General features: G+C 38.9%; 2 protein-coding genes across 2 annotated transcripts in view; one reads left to right on the top strand and one right to left on the bottom strand.

The window, feature by feature from the left end:
* LOC125230498 (kinesin-like protein KIF12) overlaps positions 1–8,126 on the top strand; it is a 41,584-nt gene extending 33,458 nt beyond the window's left edge. The window contains exons 6-13 of the mRNA XM_048135668.1: positions 2,465–2,605; positions 3,005–3,146; positions 3,454–3,690; positions 4,270–4,385; positions 4,789–4,893; positions 5,105–5,219; positions 5,850–6,072; positions 6,952–8,126. Of these exons, the coding sequence (XP_047991625.1) occupies positions 2,465–2,605; positions 3,005–3,146; positions 3,454–3,690; positions 4,270–4,385; positions 4,789–4,893; positions 5,105–5,219; positions 5,850–6,072; positions 6,952–7,090 (1,218 nt within the window). The 3' untranslated portion in view covers positions 7,091–8,126. The remainder of the gene's footprint in view (positions 1–2,464; positions 2,606–3,004; positions 3,147–3,453; positions 3,691–4,269; positions 4,386–4,788; positions 4,894–5,104; positions 5,220–5,849; positions 6,073–6,951) is intronic.
* Positions 8,127–8,235: 109 nt separating this feature from the next.
* LOC125230497 (PHD finger-like domain-containing protein 5A) lies at positions 8,236–10,058 on the bottom strand. The gene is made up of 3 exons (XM_048135667.1): positions 9,923–10,058; positions 9,649–9,839; positions 8,236–9,021 (listed from the first exon to the last, which is right to left on the bottom strand). The coding sequence occupies exons 1-3, from the start codon at positions 9,972–9,974 to the stop codon at positions 8,932–8,934; spliced, it is 333 nt and encodes a 110-aa protein (XP_047991624.1). The 5' UTR covers positions 9,975–10,058; the 3' UTR covers positions 8,236–8,931.
* Between the last annotated feature and the right edge of the window lie 1,255 nt (positions 10,059–11,313).

Raw genomic sequence — 11,313 nt, 5'->3', positions numbered from 1 at the left:
AATCTGATAACTATTAACTGTGCCTGCATACTAAGGTACTCGTATCTATCTACTTGTACTAAAGTAATTTTCTCAAAGTTAACCGTTCTTTAATACCCGGCGTTAAAATAATTGGATCATTAAAGTAAACAGCAAAGTTAAAGTAAACTAACATAAAACGTGGAACGTTAACGATGGAAAATACCTATCTAATAAAGTGTTTATGGTGTTAGGTTTCTCATCCTAGTTCAAACGACATCAGGTATCACAAGCGCGGATCCAGCTTCGTGCCCAGGGGGGGGTCACGTGGTATAAAGACCCAGCCCCCAGGGGGGGTCACGTGGTCTATTTGTATGGCCAACCGCGCATGAGGTATCAACAGAGACCGAAGTACAGCCAACAACAAAAGCTCAAAACAAGAGCGTGTCGGGCCACGCTCAGTGTAGGGTTCCGTAGTTTTCCGTATTTTTCTCAAAACTACTGAACCTATCACGTTCAAAATAATTTTCCTAGAAAGTCTTTATAAAGTTCTACTTTTGTGATTTTTTTCATATTTTTAAATAACATATGGTTCAAAAGTTAGAGGGGGCGGGACGCACTTTTTTTTCCTTTAGGAGCGATTATAATTAAATAAAATATTAATATTATCAAAAAACGATCTTAGTAAACTCTTATTCATTTTTAAAATACCTATCCAACGATATATCACACGTTGGGGTTGGAATGAAAAAAATATCAGCCTCCACTTTACATGTAGGGTACCCCCCCCCCCCCTAATAAAACATTTTTTATTTTTGCACTTTGTTGGCGTGATTGATATACATATTGGCACCAAATTTCAGCTTTCTAGTGCTAACGGTTACTGAGATTATCCGCGGACGGACGAACGGACGGACAGACAGACATGGCGAAACTATAATAAGGGATTCTAGTTAACTACGGAACCCTAAAAACTGTTATTAGAACAGATTCGGGAATGTGTAGGTACAGTAAGCTGCGGGGATAAGTGATCCTCTCATTGCCGTTAGTCCGTGGCATGTAGATACAAGGTACCTACGTAGGTTTGTAGGCGCCGGGTAGGTTAGATTTGACAGTTTCGTTATGTTGCTAACATTGCCAGCAGATAATACGTACCTACACCAAATTAATAGTTATTTGTTATACAAGGGGGCAAAGTTGTATTTTAACGCCGAGTGTGGAATTGAAAAACGAGCAAGTGAAAGGATTCTATAGTTGAACCACGAGCGAATTTGCACCCGAGTGTAACACAAAACTTTTTCCCTCACTATAGCGAGGAAACTACAACGCAAAAAATGCGTTTATCACTGCTTCCAGTAGTTCCATAGGTGGTAAATCATCTTTATTACTAGATTCACCTACTTTTATCAATTTTAAAGCAGTTAATTTGACTTTATTCAAGGTCAAATTACTTTACCCACTAGTGGATAAAATACGTTTTTACCCGCTGGTATTAAAGGACAAAACGCGTGTTTCCGAGCTAGTGAGGGGAAAAAAGTGTTCCTGGCGCTTTGGCCAAGAGTAAAATCGTTGACGCTCTGTGGCGAACTCTACAAACTGCCTCTGTCGCACCAAATAGGGAGAGATAACAGCGAAACGACTCGGTGCGCCATTTGCAGCTGACTAGACCTACGTTAGAAATTACAAATCGGATTATTTACGGTGACCGGATCCGGCAGCTTTTAAAAAGCGCCGGATCCCGCTGGATTTCTGGATCCGGCGGACCGGGTTGCAATCCCTAGCCCGTCTACACTACACTTTAATCGCCAGGTCCCTATCTAACCGATTAATAAGCAGGCAAAAGAGCCATTATTCATGTTGCGATAACTCGTAACGAGCGGCCGCTTAGCGACAGACAGTTAATAGTCGGTAAAAGTTTCTAAAAATATATACTTCGTACTAACGATCGTTTACTACACGGGGCTTATAGCAATTTATACCTAGAGGTAATTACGAAGTGAATTGTGAGTGTGTACGGGAAAACGTCCCACTTTGTTAAAAAATAATAATTTTGAGCGTATTTATTGCCGGCATACATAGTACATACCATTACTGTTAGCGTTGTAGGGTCTGCTAATAAACTAACTTTAATTTATAACTTCTGCAATCGGGGACTCTTAGTGCGTTTTCATATTAACATTATCCAATCCGATATCGGATGTCGCGCCACCTTGTATTTTTTTCCATTGAAATTTTTCCGACATCTGATATCGGATTGGTTAATGTGAAAACGGACTTACAGCTTACAGTGTGACTACGCATATACGCTTCTTTGTTGTACAACTTGTAGAATCTACCAGCTACTTAATGGCTTAAACTGAAAACTTAATTACATACTTCGCTCCGACGCCTTCGACAAATAAATAGCGAGCTCTTTTGCAGCCTTATACGCTCCAAAACCATACTCACCAATACAAGTCATCGTATTCTCTAACCAGCGACGTATGATCATTATTTTCGTCTGCAGGTAGAACGCGGAGCCAGCCCATACTCCGAGGAACACGGGCTTGTGGTGCGGTCGTTTGTGTACCTGTTCCGGCTGATACACGACCGGCCGGAGTGCCACTTCATACTGAAAGCCAGCTTCCTTGAGATCTACAATGAGAAGGTTTGTTCTGTAGTGAAAATGATCTAAAACGGTTTAGTAAGTAAAGTACCGTGAAATCAGCAATCATGTTTTAAGACACCACGTAAGAATAGGAGGAAGAGGATTGAAGAAATTCTACCTCCTCACATTTTAAAACGTGCCCTATTAAGCAGTGTTCACGTTTCTCTCGGAGGAGAGAGACTGCCTAGGCCGAACCAAGTCTAAATTGCCCATTTGCCGTCCAAGGGAATAGCCTCTCGACGATACTAGTTCTGTTTGGACCTGTCAATCCCCATCCCCATTTGGACAGTAAAATACGCCGTTCTCTTTTAATTGTTCCCTTGAGTTGACAACAGTTATGTGCAACAACACCGTGCCACACATTGTTAATTAATAATATTAACTAATATTGACATTCAGGTGATAGACCTGCTGAACCCAGGCAGTGCTCGCAAGCCCCTGCAAGTACGATGGTCGAAGGAGAGCAGAGGATTCTACGTGGAAAACCTGTTTACTGTTGATTGCGAAGAGCTGGACGACCTGTTCGCTGTGCTAGAAGAAGGTAAGTTTGAAATATACCTACATATATTAAATATATTGATAACAGGAAGGTGTCCAGAGATAGGCAGAGGCAGCTAAGCGTGTACCTAGGTACAACTGCATCTCGTCTTAGGCCCTCTTTAATTCCTGCGGAATACGTCATGAAAAAGCCTCGCATAGAAACAGAGTTCAGCAAAGTCACGGAATCCCAAGAAATACACACACATCACAGCTTTTAAGAGATAAACATTAAGTCCGATGAACGGGAAGGTTATATAATCTAGTAGGTATTTCGGTAACTATACGCTTTAATTCACATTTTTCCTCAGGCATGCGTAACCGCGCAGTAGGCGCGCACGCAATGAACAGCCACTCATCCCGCTCACACACATTGCTCTGCGTGCGAGTGCGAAGAGACCTGCGCACCGACGGTGACGTGACTTGCTCCACGCACGGCAAGATCAACTTTGTGGACCTGGCCGGCAGCGAGATGACCAAGAAGACGCAAAGCACGGGCAAGACGCTGGAGGAGGCCAATAATATTAATAGGAGTCTTATGGTTTTAGGTGAGTGGATCTTTCTTTCCTGTCTTATGTTATCCAGAGGTGTATTTTCCCTAGACCCAGTCTATGGCCTCAGAATGTCTGGTGCAAAGGGCGATACAAGCCTCACGTATCCATAAGGGCCCGAGAAACGAATGTCTATGGCACCAAACATTTGAAACATGGTTTCTGATATTTCTCGTTAATAAAGTCATTTTAGAAACTATTTAATTGTCCTCTTCCAGACTAGGAAATCTCGATTTTTTGAGCGAAATAGATCGCCAGAGGGTAATTCTATCTCAATCACCTACATTAGTATTCTTACTATAATAAAATAGCCTTTATTTCAGACGTTTTGTTACATTTCATTTTGTTGTTAACATACATGTATATATAATCTAATTTTTGTCTGTATGCCTTTTGTAGGCAAAGGCCTCCCCTAACTCTTTCCATTTGTCTCTGTCCTTTGTTATTGTAGTCCAGGAACTCTTTATCTCATCTTCCCATTTTCTTCTTGGCCTGCCACGTTTCCTCTTTTTGTATGTACTCGAAATTTTATCCTTTCCATCGTGACAATATCTGACTATCGATTTTATCTTTCAGGATACTGCATAGCACAACTAAGCGACGGCAAGAAGAGAGGCCATATACCATACCGGGACAGCAAGCTAACTAAGCTGTTGGCTGACAGTTTAGCTGGAAACGGTGTAACTCTTATGGTAAGACTTTCAAGTACCACCAAAGACTTCGCCTGACGCGCGCAGGGCCCTTATTCGAACCGTTTTATAAATGTCAAGCCGCACCATTCCAAAATCAACTGTGCTGGTGCGGTCGCAGTTTTATAAATGTATGATGTACTAGCTTTAGCGGCTTCGCCCGCGTTAGAAAGGGACAAAAAGTAGCCTATGTCACTGTCCATCCCTTCAACTAACTCCACTTAAAAAATCACGTCAATTCGTCGCTCCGTTTTGCCGTGAAAGACGGAAAAAAACAAACAGACACGCACACTTTCCCATTTATAATTTTAGTATGGATTAATGACACCCCAACAAGATAAGGCGCTGAAGTAGCCTTATAATGTGGCCAAAAAAAGATAATTTTAAGAACCTATTTTCATTTCAGATTGCGTGTATAGCCCCTTCGAGATCAAATATAAGCGAAACAATCAACACTTTACGATATGCAGCTAGAGCCAAGAAGATTAAATCAAAACCCATCGTCAAAATGGTAAGAACTTCGCCTGCAAACACTATGATTTCGAGTTTGAAAAACTTTTTAGACACTACGAGGGTCATACCAAAACAAATTAGATACTCCATCGCCATTTGACCGATACTGGCCAGTTATACGTATATACACCATTGTTGTATCGTGTTGTAACTTGTATCCATTGGTGGAATTGGGCAGTGAATCTATTTCCTCAATAATTGAATTGCAGGACGCAAGAGACGCACTCATACTGAGTCTGAAGAGAGAAGTGGAAGCTCTGCAAGCGGAGAACCAGCACCTCAGGACTGCGCTACACGTGCAGACAGACTACAGTATGGATTACAGTGAGTACAAAATATTGCATCCGGTTCGAAGGACCAAAAGCTGCGAATGATTATGTTCTCGTCCTAGAAGTACTTGGACTCCAATTCATGCACGCGTATGATATAATTTTATTTCTAGACCCATAAGAATTACTTTCCGAATATTTGGGTATAAACAGAATTAAGTGTTTTTGCAAAAAAACATTTTTAGCACAAGCTTTTATCGCCGACTGTACCTTTTTCTTTTAACAGTCATCTACTTCTCTCCGAGAATTTTCGAAAAACCCCTTACTCGATGGGGATACGACGTTTCATAACAGAGTTCCTATGACCACCTTTCTGCTCCATTATCAGATCAGCTCCATGATACCATAATATTGCATTGTCACGTGATTTACATATGTGTGCAAAATTTCAACTCAATCGGAAACCGGGAAGTGGGTCAAATTTAGCTTCTACGTTTTGACGCATACTAACAAGGCCAGTTGAATAAAAGCTTGTAAAAATGTTCAGCAGCAACTCAGAATTCTCAAATGAGGATTTGTAACTTCACAGAAGCATTACCTTCTCACTGAGACATGATCAATTGATGACCCAATCAATTAGTTTATTTAAAAAAAATTGTTGATATAATTTATATTCTACCCACAGACCAGCGTCCTCGCAACACTCCACCGGCCCTCGAAGCCAACAAGCTCTATCAGCTTCCACAATCAGAACTAGTCGAGTTAGTCCAACTACACATGGACGAAAACTCAGCATTAAGAACCGAGAACCAAGAACTCTTCGGAGTAAGAGACCAACTGTTGAGAGATCAAGAGTTGTTGAGCCGGGAGAATGAGAGGCTGCTGAAGAAATTGGAGGATGTCAACTCGTAAGTTTGTATGTATTGGTGTGTTTTTGTCTAAGTAGTGGTAGATATACAGTAAGTCGTTTGAAGCTTTAGAAGGAACTGTTCCTAATGTATGGCGAAAGGAGTGAGCAGACCATCACTTGGTACGTAAGCGTCATGTAGTTTTAGTCAGCTCATAGAAGATTTCTACTGCAGCAAAATGCCAACATGGGGATTCATCAAAATCAGTATAAGGTTAGGTTAATCTTAGCTCCTACCCGTACAAAATGTGTTCTACAATATCTGAACTTATTATATTGTAATAATTTATAAATGTTTATAGGACTATATTCGGAAGCTGATACTCCGAGAGGTTAGTCGTACGACTTGCCTGCGCATGGCACACACAGCAATGAGACAAAATTAACCCTTCGGTCGCTACAGTCGGCAAAAGCCGTCAGCAGATTTCAGCGACACAAACCCGTAGCGAAATTATGCTGGCTGGCTGTGGCCTTAAAACATTGAACCTAAAATTAATCATAATAACATGCATGTCTATTACCTACGAATAAAAATTACAAGTAAATAAATTATAAAATGATTAATGGATGATGATAACTTGATGTTATATCTTTCAAGCACATTCATTTCCACGTGTGAAAACTAGATTATCTTAGAGTCACTGATTTTATTTGTAGTACCTATCTCCTCAAATAATTCCTTAATTTCCGTCACTAAAAAGTTGCGTTAAATGCATAGCATGTATCAAACTTCTTAGCTAACACTTAAAATATCGCACCTTTTTAGTGACTAATTCTGAATGGCCAGGCTATATTTCATAATCACTTTTGCCCCTTTTCACCGAATCACCAAGCATTCCCTACACAAATTGGTCAATTTAACCACAATTACTCTTTACAGCGTATGCATCCGTTCGCCGATCATACCTGCTCGCCCAGCATATTCGGACATGGGGTCATCGGAGCAGCCCAACATCTGGACCAATCCCGCAGGCTCGTCGACCAATAGCGTGCTCAGCGCCGGCAGTAGGGGCAGCTAGAATTGACTACCACGCAGGTTACAGTTGCAGAGATCGTAAGGGTGAATCTACGTAAAAGTAACGTGAGTCACGACTTCATTGAGTGTTTATTTGAACTACAGCTGCAAATGAATGGATCTATGCATATATCGGGAAAGTAACACTTATTTTAGAGATAGATTATCATGTGAATTTGCATCGTGAATAAACGAAACATGCCATAAAATCGTGACTCACATTAGGTACTCTTGCCGCGGATTGACCCGTAAGACAAGAGTTTGAAGTAGGTGCAGTCTACTACAAAGAGATGTGTCCTGTGCACAAAATGGATACCTACATATCTTTATAGCAAGACTACTTACAGTAAACTAAGGTCACTTACAGTTGAGCGGATATTGACGAACTTTTTTCGCTCCTCCAGCGCCAAGCCAAAAAGTATGCTTCTTATTGGCTCAATGATGCTTCAAAATATGACTTCTCTGTGCTGTAACCTGAAGTGGTATAAACTGCAAAATACCTTACTTTAACCGTTTGTGTGGATGACACGAGAGGCGTGCCATTTAAAAATCGACATAAGTTGTTCGTCGCCAGTGTAAAGTTTCCGAAAATGGTACAGGCAACGAATCGGTTAATACTTATTACATAACCTAATCTTATTTTACTATTTGTGCAGTTGATTGTATATGTATAGTGTACATATTTTATATTGAATATTTAAGTGGAACACAATTCAACTCGTTCTTAGTAGTAGGTAAATATTGTACTTGACAATAAAGTGTTTCCTTGTAGTTTTAGTATAGTTCCTAGTTTTCACTGAGCTCTCCATATAAATAAGTTAATTATGTAGATATAGGCATAAATAAATACAATACCACATTAAATTTATGTTTGCCCTGCATTTTTAATTATCGTGTTTTTGGATAAAAATACAGGTGAAAATGTGTAATTATTGTAAATAAAGGCTTAATAAAACCAAAATTACATTGGAGTTTTTAATTATTTACAAATATTTTGTGTTTACTGGGGCCCATTTCTCGAAGCTACAAGTTACAATTGAGTTGCTTAACTTCAAACCTGGGTAAATCCATTCTGCTTTAAGGCTGAATATACAAAAATATAATAAGATCTGAAAGATAATCAACCTTATAGCAGAATGGATTTACCCAGTTTTGAAATTAAGCAACACAATTTACAAGTAGTTTTCAATGTCTAACTAATATATGACAAGTTGGAAAGAGACTTCTGCTTGTAACTTTTAGTTTTGAGAAATGGGCCACTGGTCTTTCAAGCCCTTCATGGAATAATTATGTCGAATGGTAATAACAGTTTTTCTGTATACAAAAGTGGATTATTAAAGATATGGAACTAAATACTTAAATGTCACTGGGGAAGTTAGCGTCCAAAATAATGTCTTTTTAAGATACAGATTTTGTCAGAAAAGCAAATGATCATTTCAAACAAAATTTGTACATAGATCTTCAAGTTAAATCTGCAGGGTGTAGCACACTAGTGTCATAAACTTTATCACATTGGTGTGTCCCTATCACACTTACTAATAGTGCGAAAAGGATGGATAATGCTTGCCTGTTTGTACTTGTTGTACCAACCTTAACTCCTCGGGTGCCAAACTGTTTTTTTGAGTCATTGGAATTTGGGCTTATTCTAATTAATCAAATTTGAAATTTGATTGACTGTCACTCAAAAGGTTAAATAGTACCTACTATGAAACTTACACAGAAGACCAATTATTTAAAAAAATGTTACAATTTCATAGTAATGGTTATGTTAAACTGGACCTAAATTAAATCCCATTTGCAGACCAAATCACACATTCATTACAAATAGCCTACACACAATTACTACTAATGCCTCCTGAAGCCATACTTCTTTCTCTCGTAGAACAGATCAGTCTTTGAGCTTCCCAGGTTCACAATCTTTGGACACCCATCTCTCTGAAAATTACAAATAAAATAGTAAATGAATAAAAACATTGAAGATTCTATTAAACAAGCCCTGTGGTGGCAGTAAGGTTCTATTTCTATCATCTATCACTATGCCACATTTTACATTTTATCTAATATACATATATTTGCAGACATATTATAAAAGTTGAACCATGCCGCCACAGCTGACAGTGATAACAGAAAGAATAAATTAAAAATGTAAGGGGTACCGATAGATCAAATTATGATGGGCTAATTATAATAAAAAAGTCATAGGTACATACCAGAGATGGACAATTCACTCTCAAGTCTTGTTTTATGTAACTATATCTCTATTTTAAATAAATAAATAAATATTGGGGACACCTTACACAAATCAACTTAGCCCCAAACTAAGCAAAGCTTGTACTATGGGTGCCAAGCATCGAGAGTGGTGAGTGTCTCTAGATATTGTTTAGTGTAGGTGCTTATTACACTAAACAATATCTAGAGACTCATAAATTGGAATATCCCATTTCTCTCTGCGCTTACATTCAACTCACCCTAACTCGGGGCAATTATACCTTATAAATGGTATTATATACCAACATAAACTACTAACTAGGCACTAAGTATTCCTGACTACGATGTACTTACGTCTTTCTCCTGGATAGTGCATTCTTTGCAATAATACGCGTCAGAAACACCGGGCCCGCCGCAAATCACGCATCGTCCCTGGTAGGAACCGTAGTTGCACTCGTCGCAAATGCGGACCAGCGTGCACGGCCGCACGTACGAGTCACATATCACGCATTTACCGTCGCATTTCTCACACAATCGGCCAATAGCTGAGAAAACAAAGTGAAACGCTATAATGACGACACTTTACAAATTTAAAGATGATTCCTAATGTAATCACTCAACAACTTACCCACGCCAGGTTGTTTTCTGCAGAAAATTAAATCGGGATGATGCTTAGCCATTATTAATGCTTTATTTCTTATTAATTGCAACAATACAACAATATTATAACCTATACCAGACGACGCCGAATTTGACGTTAATGACGTTTCACTTAAGGAGTTTTTCTGGAATGATAACGCTGAACTGCTTGGAAAGGCAAGATTTGCCTCGTGAAACACAGCTTATTTTAAGCATATTGAAAAACATCTCATAAAAACTTTTTAGGGTTCCGTAGTCAACTAGGAACCCTTAGGCTCCCCACAGACAGTCTTAAAAATTCATAATCTTAAAAAAAACTTGTATGCAATCTGACAGTTCAAACTGACACTGACAAGACACTGACAGATCTGAACTGTCAGATTGCATACAAGTTTTTTTTAAGATTATGAATTTTTAAGACTATCTGTGGGGAGCCTTATAGTTTCGCCATGTCTGTCTGTCCGTCCGTCCGTCCGTCCGTCCGTCCGTCCGTCCGTCCGTCCGTCCGTCCGCGGATAATCTCAGTAACCGTAAGCACTAGAAAGCTGAAATTTGGTACCAATATGTATATCAATCACGCCAACAAAGTGCAAAAATAAAAAATGGAAAAAAATGTTTTATTAGGGTACCCCCCCTACATGTAAAGTGGGGGCTGATATTTTTTTCATTCCAACCCCAACGTGTGATATATTGTTGGATAGGTATTTAAAAATGAATAAGGGTTTACTAAGATCGTTTTTTGATAATATTAATATTTTCGGCAATAATCGCTCCTAAAGGAAAAAAAAGTGCGTCCCCCCCTCTCTAACTTTTGAACCGTATGTTTAAAAAATATGAAAAAAATCACAAAAGTAGAACTTTATAAAGACTTTCTAGGAAAATTGTTTTGAACTGGATAGGTTCAGTAGTTTTTGAGAAAAATACGAAAAACTACGGAACCCTATACTGAGCGTGGCCCGACACGCTCTTGGCCGGTTTTTAATAACTCAATAACCGTAAGAGGTAAGACGCTAGTTTCTTAGAGAGATTAAGTAATTGTATTTGATCTAAAGAACTTTCTTTTAAAGTTAACGGAATTCAATAAAAACAGGGTGTATATATACATATTATATCATTGTCGGAGTACACGCAACACAAGTCTTCTTGAGCTTACCGTACAACACAAATTTAATACCACGTGCCCGCCCTTAGATTATGTGACCATTTCTTTTTTAGGGTTCCGTAGTCAACTAGGAACCCTTATAGTTTGGATAGGTATTTAAAAATGAAAAAGGGTTTACTAAGATCGTTTTTTGATAATATTAATATTTTCGGAAATAATCGCTCCTAAAGGAAAAAAAAGTACGTCCCCCCTCTAACTTTTGAACCATATGTTTAAAA

The sequence above is a fragment of the Leguminivora glycinivorella genome, chromosome 10 (assembly GCF_023078275.1).
Source record: "Leguminivora glycinivorella isolate SPB_JAAS2020 chromosome 10, LegGlyc_1.1, whole genome shotgun sequence".
Taxonomy (NCBI): Eukaryota; Metazoa; Arthropoda; class Insecta; order Lepidoptera; family Tortricidae; genus Leguminivora; species Leguminivora glycinivorella.
Note: the sequence above shows the minus strand (reverse complement) of the source record. Positions and strands in the feature narration are given on the sequence as shown.

Bases quoted from the DNA above. Each gene is read 5' to 3' on its own strand.
- LOC125230497 (XM_048135667.1), bottom strand. From the start codon at position 9,974: ATGGCTAAGCATCATCCCGATTTAATTTTCTGCAGAAAACAACCTGGC. The intron at 9,840-9,922 runs GTAAGTTGTTGA...TTGTTTTCTCAG, and splicing joins CAGAAAACAACCTGGCGTGG to CTATTGGCCGATTGTGTGAG. The intron at 9,022-9,648 runs GTAAGTACATCG...TGTAATTTTCAG, and splicing joins GCACTATCCAGGAGAAAGAC to AGAGATGGGTGTCCAAAGAT.